General features: G+C 41.5%; 1 protein-coding gene across 1 annotated transcript in view; it reads left to right on the top strand.

The window, feature by feature from the left end:
* KALRN (kalirin, RhoGEF kinase) overlaps positions 1 to 17,409 on the top strand; it is a gene marked incomplete at its 5' end in the record, with an annotated part of 339,046 nt that overhangs the window by 293,490 nt on the left and 28,147 nt on the right. The window contains 10 exons of the mRNA XM_009996218.1: positions 203 to 333; positions 4,107 to 4,173; positions 5,437 to 5,540; positions 7,892 to 7,961; positions 8,507 to 8,593; positions 9,376 to 9,468; positions 10,533 to 10,583; positions 10,900 to 10,977; positions 11,899 to 12,084; positions 15,493 to 15,664. Of these exons, the coding sequence (XP_009994520.1) occupies positions 203 to 333; positions 4,107 to 4,173; positions 5,437 to 5,540; positions 7,892 to 7,961; positions 8,507 to 8,593; positions 9,376 to 9,468; positions 10,533 to 10,583; positions 10,900 to 10,977; positions 11,899 to 12,084; positions 15,493 to 15,664 (1,039 nt within the window). The remainder of the gene's footprint in view (positions 1 to 202; positions 334 to 4,106; positions 4,174 to 5,436; positions 5,541 to 7,891; positions 7,962 to 8,506; positions 8,594 to 9,375; positions 9,469 to 10,532; positions 10,584 to 10,899; positions 10,978 to 11,898; positions 12,085 to 15,492; positions 15,665 to 17,409) is intronic.

Here is a 17,409-nt window from a genome sequence, read left to right as displayed (position 1 = left end):
TGGGGGGGGGGGGGAGGGGACAGGTCTTATATCCACTGAATACTGGTTTGTGTTTCACCGAGTCCTGCAGGAAAGTGTTGCTGAATACTCTGCTTGGTTTTATACTGCATTGTTGATTGCAGAAGTAACTTGAAACAGAAGATAACACTGATGCTGAAGTTTAAAGATAATGTTTATTCTCTCATTCTTTGGGGATTTTTAGACCCTTGAAGGAGGATCTTACCGGGGAAGCTTGAAAGATGCCACTGGCTGCTTAAATGAAGGAATGACGCCTTCAACTCCCCCACGAAACCTTGAAGAAGAACAGAAAGCCAAAGCAATGAGAGGCAGGATGTAAGTCATCTTGCTGGTTCTTCTTTCTGAAATATGCACCCAAGGAGGACACATAGCTGCACTGAAAAAATACTTTGTAGTCAGTGAGTGAGCATAGAGCTGGGAGTAAAACTGTGTTCTGCTTGCTTCTGTTTTTCCTTAACCTGTAAAAATATTTTATAAAAGCATTTGCACACTCAGGAAGTTCATCATCACCCTTTAAAATGTGCAGGTTTACCCCAGAAAGCAAATACCTGTTGCTGTAAAAGTCTCTGAAGAGAAGTATTACAGAGACATTTGCCTTGGTAGTGACTGCATTGCCAGAGGAGAAATGAGCTCTCAAAGAGAGGATATGTGGTTGACCTTTTTAGCTTCCTTCAAGGAAAGGAACAGAGAATCCCACTAGGATTCTTCAAATAAGGTGATAATTTTTTACCTTAGCTATTTGCAAAGGAATGAGCAGAATTCAGATACATTTGTGGTGGAAATATGCCACCAAAGATACAGTTTCATTTGGGAAAGCCTCATACTCATGGCACTAGGAGCGGAAAGAAATAGTGATAGTTTATGAAAGGAGTTTTTAAAATTAGCTGTACACTCCTGTAAATGTAGCAGAAATAACATTTGTGCTTTCAAAACTTATAAAGATTAAAAAATTCCTTAAATGCATGGTTAGCCTGAAGGACACAGAGGACCTGGGAAACAGAATCAAGAATTCTATGAAAGAAAGTTTGGGTAGCTGGGTTTTTTTGTACTGCTTGTTACACTAAAAACAGTAACTGCAGCCATCTAATCAAATCATGCATTGATGGGAAAAGTAATGGTCCATACAGGTCTAATTGGAGTGTGGTAAGGTGAGAAGTGGAAGAAGAGTATCACATTTGGAAAAGATGCCTGGCAGGGATGGAAAAGCAAGGCAGGGGAGGATAAGAGGAAGTTAAGTGTAGACAAGGAAGCAGGAGCAAAATGTCACAGGTCTGTGAAAGCAATCATTTGCTTCTGCAGCTTCTTGTAGGAAGCCAGAGGAGCAAGACAGTGAAGGACTGGATCAACTCCCAGCAAAAGGCAGGGACAGGACGCTCCTGTATGTGTTTCTGAATGGGGGAAGTTTTCTACTAGACAGCTGTCAGCCTTCCCACAGGGAACATCTCTGCCCACGCCTGTCCCCTAAAAGCTCCTCAATGTTGCAAGTTCTGGGGTTTCTCTGGTAGCAATTCATTTATGAAATAACTGCCAACTGACTTCAGGTTGCAGTTTTAGTGCAGAGACCTTTGCCACTGTGACCACAGATACCTTGATGCTTTGTGACAGTTCTGGCAGGGGGACAGGCAGCGTGTTACACATAATTAGTGGCTGCCTCCGTCCAGATTTCCTAAACGCCAGGATGTTTAGGAGCACCTGCTAGTGGCTTTCAGCACAAGACATCTGTCTCTTCTCCAGCTTCTTTGTGTCTGTGTTCTGTATCTCTGCAGCTTGCTGTGTTTAATTCCATAACCGTATGAGGCAGCTGAGCTCCAGACTTGAGCTGTGACCCCTCATGCTCCACAAACAGCAGTTGCACAGGCATGGACAGTGATTTCCTGTGCCTCTGGCGGCACTTGCATGCCAGCAGTTAGCCTGAGTGTTAGGAAGTCCCTATTCCATCAGACTTGTTTGCTGAATCCCTATGAGCAATAAGGCAATGGTCTCATCTAGTCATGGTGTTCTGTATAGTTTTAATACAGTGCTGACAAAATATCCAGATATTCAGACTTATTCAGAAGTAAGGAGGTTCTATGGTTATTCCAGTTCATGCCATTTGAAATACAGCTGTGTAGTCAACACCTTCTGGTGACCAAGGCAGGCACCTTCCAAGCATCTGCCTGCACTTGCTGCATGTTATCAGATGAGGAGATGAGTGAATTTGAATTTGTGGCAGCATGCATCTTAGAAACCTTAAATTTGGGAGTATCTCTCAGGTCCTGTGTTAGGTGGGCTTCAGGAAACTAACAGAGAGGGTCAGCGTTGATTCTTCTGGTTGCTAGGAAAAGAGGGGCTGGGGGAATGCTGATGCTGAGTTAAGACAGGCAGTGGAGATGCAGACCCTGCTTCCTAAAAGGTGCAAATTTGCAGGTTTAGTGTGTCCATCTGATAGACACCTGGTTGCTCCACTCATTTGTAACTCAAACCCAACTGCCTGCATGTGCAGCAACATGAAGTACTACAAGTACATACTTGCTGCTTCATTTTTAGAGCAGGGTTTGGCCAGATGTACCCTTGCAGTAACTCCAACCCAAGGAGCTGGCTGTGGGAGAGGCAGGGAGCAGAGGGGAGAGGTTCTCCCCATCTTTTCAGCAGTTCTCTGTGTTCATAAGGACAAGGCAGGTGGAGGTGGTGCGAGATGGCAAGTGCCCTCCTGCCATGCCTCCCTGTGTGGAGGAGCTGGGGCAGGGCTTCTGCAAGGGCACGGTGGGTCAGCCAGCAGAGGGGACTGCCCAGCACACTCTTGCTCAGGCCACACACTGCTGCTTGGTGACGGAGCAGCCTTTTGCCCCGTGCATGTTGACTGCCCAGGCGCGCAGCTTGGCAGGGCGCTTCGGAGGGCACAAGCATCTGGCATCGCTGCTGCCAGCCCTGTCCTCTGCCAAGGGGGCTGGATTTCACTCTCAAATGAACAAGAAGCTGTTTGACTTCTTCCTGCCACGTGTCTTAAGTATCTCCTCTGAGCTGAGCAAGGGACACATTGGGCAGGATTTATTTTCTCAGTAAACTCTCATAACTGATTGTCTCCTTGCAACACCAGCCAGATTTGTTTTTTCTCTAGATAATTCAACCAGGCTTTTATCTCAGTTCTGTTTGCCCTCAGCTCTATTGTTTCAAGTGGGTCAGCCTGCTGATTGATGTGAACAGTGATATTAGACATGAAAGCAATCCTCTATCTTGTTAGCCTTGTTACTGCTATAGTGAACTTGAGCACAGATGGAGTTTATTTGTCATGTGCCAAATCTGTGTATTGGTGTAATTGAGAGGCAAACTGTCTGCAGCAAGCTGTAACTTTTTGAAATCATCCTCGAAAGAACATGATGTGATTAGTCAGTTTGCCTTACAAAGGAGGGGCTTTTTTTAGCTTGCTGTTGTTTGCATCCACCAGTCTTTCATTAGATGACTCCCCTACCCAGGTTTTTTAGCTTTGAAATCAGTGTAAAGCATTTGACACCCACATGTAGATTGCCTAATCTGAAAGATTAAACGCTTGGTTATGATGGAAGGGGGGCATTTGTTTTCCAAGTGTTTGAAATTTCCAAATGAAAAGTGAAATGATGAATCTTGGGCAAAGCCAAATTCCAAGTCACAGAATCACAGAATTATTTAGGTTGGAAAAGAACCTTAAAGATAATCTAGATCTAACCCTTCTGCATTGGCAGAGTGGAGGAGATACTTAAGTCCTCTCCTGCTTGCTGCAAAATGGGTCAGGACTTGTCTCCATTGCCATCAGGAGGGATGCATGAGGGGTGGAGGAGAGGAGAGCAGGGAGGGGTAGTTCAAAGTACAGGCAGCTGTTTGTGCTGCTGCTCTTGCACCATCCTGGGATAGGGGGTAAAAAGGGGTAAGATGAAAGAGTAGTTAAGAGAGCTGAAACTACCCTGACCTGAAATGTGGCATTTTTGTCATTTACACTCCACTGAGCTGTATGTGAGCAAAGAGTGAGTCCTGTTATGTAACCTAGAATGACAGTGGGGTAATATGTGGTAAGAGGAGCAAACAGTAACATCAAGTAATATGGTCAAATATGTGTGTGTTCTGTTTTAATTTAGGTTTGTCTTAAATGAGCTGGTACAGACTGAGAAAGACTACGTCAAGGACTTGGGAACTGTTGTGGAGGTGAGCTGAAGCAAACCCTGCTATGCAAAATGCTTTCCCACTGGAAAGCACCACGCTGGAGAGTGTGGACAGAAAATACAGCATGAGAAACAAACTGCTTTGTATTGCACTCTGCTTCCATGGTCCCCTTCTCATGTTGACAGAAACAAGAAGAAATGTCTTTGGAAACTATTTTTGTTTCCATATAACAAATCTTGTATTTTAGGTTTCAGCCTCAGTGTGCAAAGGTTTTTCTTGGCTACTCTGCTTGTGACAAACTCTTCCTGCTGTAATGCAGCCTTAAGGGCACTAGTGGAGAATAACACATGCTCCCACCACTTCTTTCGTGTTTTTCTCGCTGTCATATTGAGTAATGGTAACACATGCTTTACTTGAGTTTGCACCTGGACTGAAGTCCTACATGTTAGTACCTTTCCAGAAGCTGGGTTTGGATCTGTGCTGAGGTACCTGTGTGGGCTGTGATTTATTGTTTGGAAAAAAAATATATAAAATTGAGATACAATTGAGTTTTGCAGGGTTTTTTTCTGTTAAAAAGGAGTTGTAGTATTTTAACCTTCAACTTGTAAGGCCTGGCTGATCCCTGGGAATCACCTGTCCAGGTTTTTTCCCAACCAGGACTCAGAACTGGAGGCACATGACTGGCGTGGGCTTTCAGCAGTGCTTTTGTTATTCACTGGTCCAAGGAGAATTATCAGCCCATCTAACAGTGATTTTCAACAGCTTCCAACTTGAAGCTTCCAACTTTGTGTTTTCTTCTGTTTGCATCATGCTCCACTGGCAAACCTGACAGGGCTGCTCCAAAGGCTTGTAAAGAAACTCTCAGGAAGTGTGAGAAATCTTATTCATATGACTCTAAACTTACTGCTTGGCTTTGTGCTCTCACAAAATACTCATGGCGATGAATGGAAGAGCTCTGTGCAGAGTCTGGCTTCTTCCTTCTACCAGAGAAGGCAAGAGCTTGATAAACTACTTTGGTTTAACTTTTATCTTCTACTTGCACTTGTGACTTCAATGACATTTAGTTATGGTTTGTAGATACTCAGAACAAATTCATTGAAGTATTCTTTTAAACAAACTGTGTAATTTAAAGTATCTAGATGGATTTCTGGTTGTAAATTGTACAAAAGGTATTTTAAGTATTTTCAATCTAAAAAGTCCTGACATTGGTCTTTTAAAAAAATGTTGCTTTTTTGAAAAAAAAACACGTATTTGTGCTTCTCTTCAAACTAACCCTTTGCTAATCACTGATCATTAATCCTAAAGGGCTTCATGAAGAGGATAGAAGAAAAGGGAGTTTCTGAAGATATGAAAGGGAAAGACAAGATAGTATTTGGCAATATTCACCAGATCTATGACTGGCACAAAGAGTAAGTATTTGGTTTATTTACTTTTTAAGCTCCTTTCTAACCACTTGCCCATAAAGAACTGGGATATATGATGTCTGTTCACCTAAGCTACTTTTAATTGAACGTCAGCAGGTCATTCAGGGCTGAACTTCCAAAGGACGTTGCCTCACTTTAAATGGTCTCTGTTGGTTTGTAAGTCCTACTAAATAACCTCATGAATCATGGCTACCTTATATCCTGAGAACATCTTCTAATTCATCTGCTTTTAGCCACAGTTTCACGATACATTAGATCCTGACACAGGGCTTTGTTTACCCAATCAGAAATGGCAATTGCATGATGCAAAGCATTGGTCTTACATAAAATCCTTTCTCCCCAGTCAGAAACCTTTAGGGGGCTGTGGCTTTGCACTGCCTGGCTTCATGGGAGGGTATTTGTACTGCTGTCTCTCACAGGTACAGCTTTATGCTGGCTCAAAAACCATGCCAGAAGTGCTGGTCAGTGTGACAGAAATGCTCTTGCACTCAGGAGGGTGTGCTCTATGTCAGTGCTGTGCTGCCAGCAGCTCTGCTGGGGAGCCAGGACCAGAGGCTCAGTGGGAGAGATCATTGTGGTCCATCCACAGTTCCAGAGCTACTGCCCATAAGCAGTTCCAGTGTGACTCCCAGATAGTTGCTGCTCGTAAGGCACTTGCAGGATCCTCAGAAAAGCTACTGAGGCTACCCTAAGTGTGTTCTTTGGGTCACAGTGTTAGGCTCAATTCATCCCACTGATGAATGGAATGCTGGAAAGTCATGGTTTCCTTCCTATGTCTTTTGGTTCTCAGCAACACAAGCATCTTCACATGCAGCTGACAATACCAATAACGTTTGGCCACTAGAGTGGTAAAATGCAAATACTTTCAAGATCATTCTCATGTGAAAGCTCTGACGTGCTTTGGCTTAGTTGATGCTTTGACTCTGAGTTAGCAACTCATTTCCTTTGAAAATCTTACTCCTGTCCTCATGCAGGTAGCTTTTGAAAAGCTGCTAGAAATATGAAGTTTATTTCAAACCCTGAGCCACTTTCACTGTAACTTTATTAAAAGCAGTGTCTTGCTTATCACAGAATTATTGAGGCTGGAAAAGACCTTTGAGATCAAGTCCAGCCTATGACCTAACACCACAACAATGGTGGTGTTGTGGATGATATGGTCATCATTTCAGCTCTCAGCCAGGAAACACAGTATCCTTCCAATCACATGTACCACAGGTGCTTATCTTATGGCCTGGGCCTCTCTTTATGTTCTGATAGTTGCCCTTGTGAGCCCAAAAAAGAAAAAGTCAGAAAAAGCTTCACCATATATTAAGTTGATACCCACAGTGGAGTTTTTTTACTAGTGCTATTCATTTTTTAAGTGTGATGGTGATAGTAGGAGTTCTCTGTAACACACAGGGAGGGATTTCCTATTTTTAGCTCTGTATATCTGGGTCAAGAAGTCTATTTAAATGCAGATTAATATTTAGGGAGGATTGAGTTAAGGAAGTAGCTGTATCTGGTAGTAGTCATGTTTATTTGGGACACCTGTCCAATGTGCATCTTTTTTTTTGAGATTCTGGGATTTTATGGGACCAGATCATTGCAGGCATGTCCTCTCACCAAATCTGGCTACTGTAGCAAACACATGGAGGCATCTGAGACAAATCCTGCAGTGAAAAACATTATAATCATGGAAAGAAAGATTGTCAGGATTTGCCTAACAGTTAGAAAAACCTAGTTAGAAAATCTCGGTGTGTTCCTGGTAAGGACATTCAAGCTAGAATGAAGGAACTCCCCAAAGGGCAAGACAGAGATGGTGTTTCTGAATTACTGTTATGAATTACAGTATATTACAAACAGTCATACACTGTGAAACAGTGAAAATCAGAATGGACCAAAACTGCATCAGCAAAAATGTGTTAATTTGCTTATTTAAGTGGAAACTTCTGCATCTCTTTCACGTTGACCAGTACTCCAAATCTGCCCGTGCAACTGGGAACTCCTGGTAAAGCTTCAGTTGAGTTTTCACAGGTGTTTTGGTATATGGGAAAGTTTTACTTTGGGAGTTCTCAGTGAAGGAAATCAGTGCTTGCAATTCAATAGTAATTGGCACTTTTAAAAAAATGAAGCCTCTGTAACAGTAAAGAGCAGATAGTTTGCAAGACAAAATCTCCATATTTCACAGCTCCCATCGGATGTTTTAGAAATGCCACCATTAAGGGCTGAAGCCATGCTTACCTTTTCATTTAGAATTGAATACTGTAGCTAAAATTGTACTGATATATCTGAAGGACAGGTTGTTTGCTGCTGAGATGACCCAAAGAATTCTGAAATGTTGACATCCTTTCTTTCAGCTTTTTCCTGGCCGAACTGGAAAAATGTCTTCAAGAACCTGATCGTTTAGCACAGCTTTTTATTAAGCATGTAAGTTTTATTTTGTTACCTATGTCTAGTGTAATTGTGATTTAGAGTGTGATGACTCCTCTCTGAAAACATCTACTTGTGTCAACTTGATACTTTTACTTGTCAAAACTTAATTTAAATGTGGAGTAGTCTTAATTTATGTATCTTCAGTGAGCAGCTGGATTTAACTGAGGCATTAATCATTGCCTTCTTCAGACTTCTTATTTTGGGGCAAAGTTGGTGTGGCCAAGGACATCTGCCAAAATATAATTCTGGCAGCCACTCACCAGCTGCAGCAGTTGACATGCTTGTGTGATATTAACTAGTGCAGAACAGTGGGGCAAATTTCAGACCCACCAGTTTGGGGAGGATGTTTCTAACTGGTTACCCCTATGGAAGCCTCCCCTTGCCTGAGGTGCAGAAGTGGAGAACAGAACCAGTTATCAATTTACTTTCCTACTTCAGAAAACAAACAGGACATCATAGCAACCTTCTGTCAGTGTTTAATGACAGGCCAGCATGGTAGCCAATGTCTCACCAGGCTGCTGTGCATCTTGCTTTCACAGGAACGGCGATTACACATGTATGTGGTTTATTGCCAAAACAAGCCACGATCTGAATATATAGTAGCTGAGTATGAGACATACTTTGAGGTAAGCATGGCTCATGATACATTACTGCTACCTGTGGCTGTGAATCCTAGGCAAGTAGACTATTCTATGACCTGTGGGGTTTGTCTAAAACAAATTTGAGACAATATTCAAACTGCATGTGCTGCTAAAATCTCTGCTACAGGAAAAAAAAAAAAGTTATTTCATTTATATAAAATTCTCATGTTGTTAATTTCTAGCAAACATTTAATCCCATACTAACTTTCTGTGGCCCTCAGAGTGCCACAACTGCATTGGTTTCTGTCCAAAACAAAAAAAAAGACTTTTTAGTCTGTAGTTTACAAACGGGAGGAGGCTAAAATGGTCAGAGCTGAGTGGTGCCTCCCATAAATTCCCAATAACTTTGTCTCTTTCAAGAAGACTAGACACATTTAGATATGAATGTGAAAGCAGCTTGTTTAACAAGAGAAAGATGTTTCCTTTCACCCAAGGGCATGAAGCATGCTCTGCAGGGTTTGTTTGTGAGCTAATCCCCACTGCAGTGGAAAGAGCAATCTCCAGACCACGCTGTGCTGCTTGGTCAGCTCAAAGGGGGAAGGGATCTGTGCTTTCCAATGCCTTCCAGCTCGGTCATGACTTTTACCCAGTCCTTGCCTAAATAGGACATGCCAGATTTCTAAATCCTCTAAAATTCCCTCTTGCAAACAGAAGATTAAGAACAGAACCACTTTCTGTGGAAATAAGTCTCTGCTGAGACATATTATCATGTTCTCTGTCTTACTTTGTGATTGTTTGCAATTGTTTTTAATCCTCAATTTTTTTAGGAGGTCCAACAGGAAATAAGCCAGCGACTCACCATCAGTGACTTTCTGATCAAACCCATTCAAAGAATAACTAAGTATCAGCTTCTTCTCAAGGTGAGTGGAAAGATACATTTTGGACTAAACTACAGTCAGCATCTTGCATTAAGTGCTGCTATTTTCAATCAGCCTGAGTTTTAGCTGGGGAATAACTTCATCAAAATAAGAGGGAAGAGGAGTCTGCTTATACATGGACATATAATAATAATGTTCCTTGAAAAATGTCCAGAGAGCAGGAGGGCCACATCTGTGGGAGTAGTTTGTAATTAATAAAAATATTTTTAAAATTTATTTGCTGTTGGAATTTTTTAATAGAAGAATAAACTTCAAATAGGAATTTTCTTCCCCTGAAGCTTCAGGACAAACTTTCATTCCATTTTTTAAAATTGCAATAAAGATACACAGGAGCATTAAAGCCTGGTTTTGGTGCTGACTGGTATGATTCTAACTAACACTACAGCCTCTGTTTCTGAGTATCCCTCTTGGAATTCACTTGAGAAACTTATTTCCAGAATATTCTGATGTCTGAAAATTTGAGGAGCCCACCGTAATGATTTTCCCAAGGAGTCTGACCATTCTGGCTTCTGCTGTCTGTCCATAACACCAATTACTTAGTATGTCTGAACATTCATCCCTAGGGGTCTCAAGCTAGTATCTAAAATTAGGCATGTCTGAACGTTACTGCTGTAACCTCCAGCAGTACTGGGGCTCTGAGCTGGTTTCTTCTCCTTTTTTCAGCTAGTCTCCAGCAGGCTGCCATCAGCCCACAGTTAGGTAGGTGCACACTTGCAAAGGGACAGCAGCACGTTCCCTGAACTGCCAAAGGGAAAAGGAAAATCTTTAAGTGTGTGTGGTCTTGAGGCTTAAGACAGGGACCAAGTCAGCATTCCCAAGGGCTAATCCCCACTTTGTCTTCTTACTATGATGTTTTCAGCAACCATCCACCCCTCTTTTCCATATCTAAAAAGTGGTTATAACATTCAGCAACCTCTGAAGATGAATTTATTAATATTGCCAAATTCCTCCTCAGAAAATCACATGCTAAATACACTCTTTCTCACTGGCATCTTTTGTTTTCTCTTTCTGAAGTGCCTTAATGCAAACCTTTCTGCTTTCTCCAGGACTTCCTGAGGTACAGTGAAAAAGCTGGTCTGGAGTGCTCTGATATAGAGGTATGATTTCATATCCTGGACAATAGCACTACCTCATCTTTATAGAGAGAAATGAAAACTCCAGTTCTGCTGACAGGGATTGAAGGTCCTGCTGCTATCCTAAACTTAGCTGAAGTCAAAAGAAAAAGATGAAGGCACAGTCCTACACTGTAGATGCACCATCCTGTTTTAGACTACTGTACATCTTCAGTGCATGAGGGCCTCACCATAAATAACTGCTAGCAGTGATTGGGCTATTGAAGTTCATTATTTGACACTTTGTTTGTAGGAACCCTTTGATTCTTTTCTAACAACCAACATCCTTTATCCTTAACAGAAAGCAGTTGAACTAATGTGCCTTGTACCGAAACGCTGCAACGATATGATGAACCTGGGTCGCCTCCAAGGGTTTGAGGTATGAATTTGCTTTCTGCTTTTAATAACAAAGCATGAAAAAGTATTTTATCTTTCTATGATTGCCTCTACAATCTGTCCTGTTCCAGGCTATTTATCTACTGCTTGTTTTTCTCCAGCACTGAGCTGCGTGCTTCAGTGATGTTTCAAAGATGGAGGTGATACAGCTCTCACTCTAAATCTGTGACAGGCTACCTGTTGTTTCTTCAAAGTGTGAGGTCTGTTAAAGCTTCTGCAAGTTGGAATTACACTTCTTAAATCTATTGCCAAAGCAAAAGAAATGGTAAACCAGACTGCTTTATCTATTAGTAAGGCCACCTAGCATTAACACGTTAACTGCTCCTTCCGAGGTTGGCAACATCCAGGAAGGGACCTGTGAGTTATAACCCCATGGGTTACAGCTTGTGGTTTGTAATTAAGCCAATGTAGACTTCGGCAGTCCTGGTGAGATGTCTTATCTCCAAAATGAAGTCAAGTTTGTCTTGCCATCTTATGCATTGTAGCATGCCTGCAGACAGGTAGGTCCTGGGTTCTTGCACCTTCAGAGGTCTTGTGTCCCTGCCTGCTGGCTTAGGTGGTGATGAAGAGCTCATGACCAGAGGGAACTCAAGACACTACAGGAACAAACTACATAATGGGAACAGTGTTTGAAATAAAGTATACAAAAGAATCTCCTTGAGACCTCTTGCTTTTGGTTTTGTACGCACAAGCAGTGGCAATGAGAACAAAGAAAGCCTGTGTTATTTTCTTTGAACTGAGATCTTGATTTCCAAGGTTACTTCTTTGATAGCTTAGAGGGCATATGTCTCACGTGAATTCAGCACTGTGTGGAAAACCTGGACTGCACAAAACATAGCAGATCATCTTGGGGGGATCGTGGTGGGTCAGGATTTGTAACCTTGGTGTCTTGTCTGCTTTTCAGGGCAAGCTGACAGCTCAAGGCAAGCTGCTGCAGCAGGACACCTTCTACGTGACAGAGCAGGATTCTGGAGTTCAATCTCGGCCGAAGGAGCGTAGGGTGTTTCTCTTTGAGCAGATAGTTATCTTCAGTGAACTCCTTAGAAAAGGATCTTTGACACCAGGCTACATGTTCAAGAAAAGCATAAAGGTAAGAAACAGAGAGGGAGAAGCATGTTGTTTGATGGTCACATTAGGAATTCTTAGCAATCTTCTATACTGTAAAACTGGTCCATCCTGTCATGGGTGGACAACAATTTGCAGAAAAGATTGGCATTTAGTTTTCAGTGGATCAGAAGCTGTTTAAACTAAATAAACTACTGGGTGTCTAAATTTACTAAGTAATTTTTACAAGGAGCGCAGCCGGGGCAGCTCCTTCGTAATTTGCAGCTCTGAGTTAGCAAATACTGCTACAAAACCTGCAGTGGTCTAACAGAGTATACAATCATTACTCTTAAGCATAATCATAAAAGGTGGGGGAAGGTGTAGTATCCAAAACAGTCATCTTAAGCCAAACCATAAATCACTATTAAGCCTCTATGTGACATTACTGAAATACTCTCTCAACTGACAGGAGAGCTTTTAGCACAAACGTGAATGTTGCAAGAAGACAGAACTATTTCAAAACCAAAAAAAAACCACACACAGTTCTAAAAATGCAGGATGAGGAATTGTAAAATAAGCTACATTATAAAGCTTAAAGAAATTAATTTTGGTTTTAAATAATCTTTCCAGATTATGGGGCTGTGACTGAAAGTAAAAACTGAAAGTAACCAAGGAAAATGTTTATTTGCTTATTTGTTTGTCTAAGGGGTATTATGTTTGTTTAACAAATGCAAAGTTAACCTATGAAATGGTAAGTAAAGGTGAATGAATGCTACACCTCTTCTGGTGGAAAAGCCTTTGCTGTGTTTGCAGAAAGAGCAAAGTTTCTGGTTCATGTGAGTATCTTGATAATTCAAAGCAGAGAAACCAATCTGGGATTGATTTCCTTTTTAAAGATATAGGTTAAAAAGAGATGTGGGAGAATGTGTCGTCTTCACTCTAAATTTCAAGTGGTACATTCATGTGAAATAGATGAGAACAATATCAGATTAAGTAATACATATTAACCACATATAACTGAACAAATCTATGATAAAGGGTGTATTTACTGAAATGGTGGCATCTTCTTGGCTGACAGAAACCGCAGTATTTACTGAAAAGCCTGTATCCTTTGCTAGTCTGTGTGTTTTATAGTTTCCAACCAAATAATACAGTATGAAAGAAAGAACGGAAGTGTACAGATAAACAATCATCTTAATTTAGATAATCAGTTTTGATTTTATCTTATTGCTGATTTAAATAATTAGTAAAGTTGGAGATGGAAATAACATGAATAATTTTCACTTCAGTTTATTGTGTGTGTAACAATGAGGCTTTTATCTGCAGGAAACAATTCTTAAATTGTATATTGTAGATAAAGAGAGAAAAATAAATCTCTCCTAATGTCAATAAAATGAGCTTGCCTCAAGGGTGTGAGTTGCTTTTCTAGTTAAACAGCCTGTGAAAGTAATGCTCTTCCCACTGCCTGAGTTTCAAATTTTTGTGTGATAATTTTTCAGTCCCTGTTTTCTTCTGTTTGGCCAACAGCTCATTCTCCTGCTGAGTGCCTGTGGCAAGGGTGGGATCCCCTGTGCATCTCCCCCACCTCAGTGTGGAGCCTGTGTGCTGGCAGCTCTCACACTCTGCCTCCCAGCCCCTGTTTCAGCTCCTGGCTGCTTTGAGTTTCTCTTGAGCTTTCTCACAGAGGTGAGCTGTGACCTGCAGCAGAGCAGGACCATTCCCTGCCTCTCTGTGCCATGGGTATCCTCACCTTGCAGTGGAGCCTCAGCCTGAGCCAGGTGATTGCCCAGCAAGAGGTACTTTGTTCAAAGGCGTCACATAAATAGGCTGCCTCATCACCTGGTTTTCATAACCCTGCCCTAGAAGTGGGCATCCAGATACTGCATCTGTTCTGAATTCATGAGCAGGAGTTTGAGGACGCTTGATACAGTCAGCTAGGACCAAGTTTCTCTAACCTTGGTTTGAGTGCTTACAAGATCCTGCTGGGCAGGTTGAACCCATTGTTGCAGCAGTTACCAAGACTGACTCCATCATTGACTACCTTTGATACTATCTGCCATCATGGTTGTCCAGTTCTCTGGAAAACACTCCCTGAGAGATGTAGGCTGTTTTCCCTGCCAGTCACATCCTCCCACACAGCAGAAGGACCTGTGTCACAGCCCCAGCTCAGCACTGAGGTCTCTCCATTAGACTAAGAAGAGCATATGACTCCAAATGCTGCTGACCTGGTCTGTCAGGGAGATGAAGCTCCCAAATATTGTTCTCTAAGTTCTGTCACATTCAGACTGTGATAGAAGCTTCACCATGTTGTTCTACATAAGCAAAAGAACCTTCTTTATGCAGTGAGGTAGTTAACATTCAGAAATAGCACTTCTCTTCTTGGATATATCTCAGCTGGATGCCTTTCAGAGTCTCAAAATACCTAAGTGGGTAACCTGGGCAAATGCAGCTCCCTGGGACACAAACAGGAGATTACAGATTCTGTCTTACATACTGGTTTTGGCTTGCTTGCTTTGGCTACCAACCAGAGTAGCAAGAGCTTAGAATAAAAGGAAAAGCACTGTCCAGGCTCACTGTCTGTCCCTTTCCTTGTCCTCAGTGTCAAAGGAGTTCCTGCCTGTCTTTCTAACTTAACAGGGACTCCCAGAAGAGAAGGAAGAGTCTTCTTCCATCTTGCAGTTTGGATGCTGGACACTATTCAGATGTAGAATGGATCTCTTCATACCTTCACACATATTCAGAGCAATTTGAGATAGATCTCTTCTCAAGAGATGTTGTTGCCTTGGTCTTCAGAGCTATCTACTTTTGACATGAAGACTTCCCCCCATTTCTCTTTTTTTGAGAGGCTGTGCCAACCTATTCTTGTTTACTGTCATAGTCATGAATAGCTCAAGAAAAACTGAAGTTATGTGACTACAGTCAATTGATGTGGTTGCACACAGATGATGATGAAATCTGCTAGAAAAAAGATCATCTGTTGGAGCACCAGGGGAGAATTGCTGGGTTTTTTGGTATATCCCTTTGCACAGTCAGTTCCATTTTTAAAATACTCTGATGACTTTCTTTCCTGTAGAGAATAAGAAATGTAAACACTTATTTAAATTGGAGGAATTACAGGGTTTAACATCTTAATAGAAACATTTTAACTCTATTTGTGGGTTATAGTAGATTTTTAGCACATCAGTCAGATCTATGTTACCTTAAAATAGAAATTGCAATTCAAGAGGAGGCAGGCAGATGTCTTGTGCATCTGTCAGAGCTTTATTAAGCATCTTATTTAGGCTCAAAATGTATCTGCCTAAATCTAGATGAGGCAAATTCTTCTGATTATGATCTGACAGTTTGTTATTGAACTCAATTGTTTTCAGGAACTTTTCACAGCAATTTCATTCTGATTCTTGAGTAACATTAACTCATGCTCTGTGTAACACATGCTTACCTTGGCTCGTTTCAGATGAACTACCTTATCATTGAAGAAAACGTGGACAATGATCCCTGCAAGTTTGCTCTCATGAGCCGGGAGACATCAGAGAGAGTCATTTTACAGGCAGCTAATGCAGAAATTCAACAAGCTTGGGTACAGGACATCAACCAGGTCCTGGACACACAGAGAGATTTCCTAAATGGTATGTACATGGGCTGTGCTCTGTTTCCCAAACTGTGACATGAAATAGGATTTAGAATCTTTGTGTCTTTGGTCCCTCTACAAGAAAAATATTCAGCAACTTCTTTTCATAAGGGAAATACAAAGCAGAAAACTAGAGCCTTGCAAATCATTAAACATTGGGTCAAGTGGTATCCACAGAGTCCATGGGAAAGAGTCCTCATCATTTACAGCAGGTCTTTGAAAAGAGACCACCTCGGTGCCACTGTACAGAGGACTTTGTCCTGCATACTAGGTTTGCCTGATGAAGGTCAAGGATGGGATGAGTGGCCTGACAAGCCTGATCTAACTACTGTGTGGCCCTGAACCCCCATCTTACAGTAAAGACTGTAGATCATGGCTTGGCTCTGTTAGCAGCACCTTGTGAACTGGTTTTGGCAGCATAATGGCTCCTTGCTTAAACAGATGGTGGGTTCCTGTGCAGTTGCCCTGCATGTGTCTGTCAGGTTCACTGTAAAGTCCTAATCCCTCCATCACGGATGTGTCTCTGATGGTATTTTTGTGCAAGATCCTTTAAAAATGCTGGGGTTTGCAGGACTGTATTGCCTGGTGCTTTCTGTTCTACTGGGAATTGAATCCCCTCCCAAGACCACGTTGAAGCCAAGTTACCATTTTATCTGCACAGTATCTGCCACTAAATCAGAGAAAGGCATATGCTCAGGAACCTCCAATTCAACATCACCATGTCCTATAAGCTGAGGACATGAAGTGGGACAGAGGCTGCCTCACCATCCAAACTAACAGATCCAAACTCTGCAGTGCAGCAGCTGCTTTCAACAAAAAATGAGAGGGCAAGGAAACATCTGGGCTTGTTTTTTCTAGGAACTGTGGGAGCTGTGCATGAACAGGGGCCTTTCCAAAATGTCTGCTTTGCTTTAAGAATAGATCTGGGTTGGTTTGAAATAATATTTTAAATTAAAGAAACAAAACCCACACATAATCACCAGAAGTGTGGATTTTGAAAATAAAGGACTCAAATTCAGTGAACAGTTTTAGCTTGTTCTTGCTCATGAGTGGCTGAGGGGAACCAGGAACAGAAGGGGGAAAAAAAAGTATCTCTTTGTTTGTAAGCAACAAAGTGAGAATCACTACTTTGGAAGCTTCCAAAATTGTTTTGTGCTATTCATTTGAAAACAGTTTTTTATTTTGGTTTGTTGTTGGTTGTTTGGGTTTTTTTAATTGGGCTTATATTAGAAAAGAGTTCTATATTTAAAAACTTAATAGCTGTTCAATAAGGAATCTTACTTGCTTTAATCAAAATGTTTTGGCTTGGCACAATCTGTTAGCTTTTTTGATTTCAGGTTTTGATGTTCTGTTTTGTGGATTTTTTGTTGCAAAAGACTCAGCTCATATCAAAACAAAGGCTCCCTTTTCTTCAATGCTGAGGTTTTGTAGTCTTTTTGAAATTTTATTTTAGCTTAGTTTTAGTTTTCAGAAGTTAACTGGGAAAAGATTGGAGGCAAAAGCTGTTTGTGACAGTTTGGAAACTGTTGTTGAGCTGAGAAGGGAAATTGTTTCACCCATAATTCCAAGACTTGATACTGGATTTTAGTGACTTGGGATTGAAAGAGTCTCATACAACCTCTGTAAAATGGTTCCTTAAGTACATGGATGAGATGAGCGGTCGGGAGTTCTCTGGTTTGACCAGTTGGTACTAAAACATGCCAGTTCTGTGTCAGTGCTGTTGGCTTTGAATGGGAGCTTACT

This window comes from Chaetura pelagica, unplaced genomic scaffold, assembly GCF_000747805.2.
Source record: "Chaetura pelagica isolate M959 unplaced genomic scaffold, ChaPel_1.0 scaffold3, whole genome shotgun sequence".
In the NCBI taxonomy this organism is placed as follows: Eukaryota; Metazoa; Chordata; class Aves; order Apodiformes; family Apodidae; genus Chaetura; species Chaetura pelagica.
This window is presented reverse-complemented; position numbering and strand designations above follow the sequence as displayed.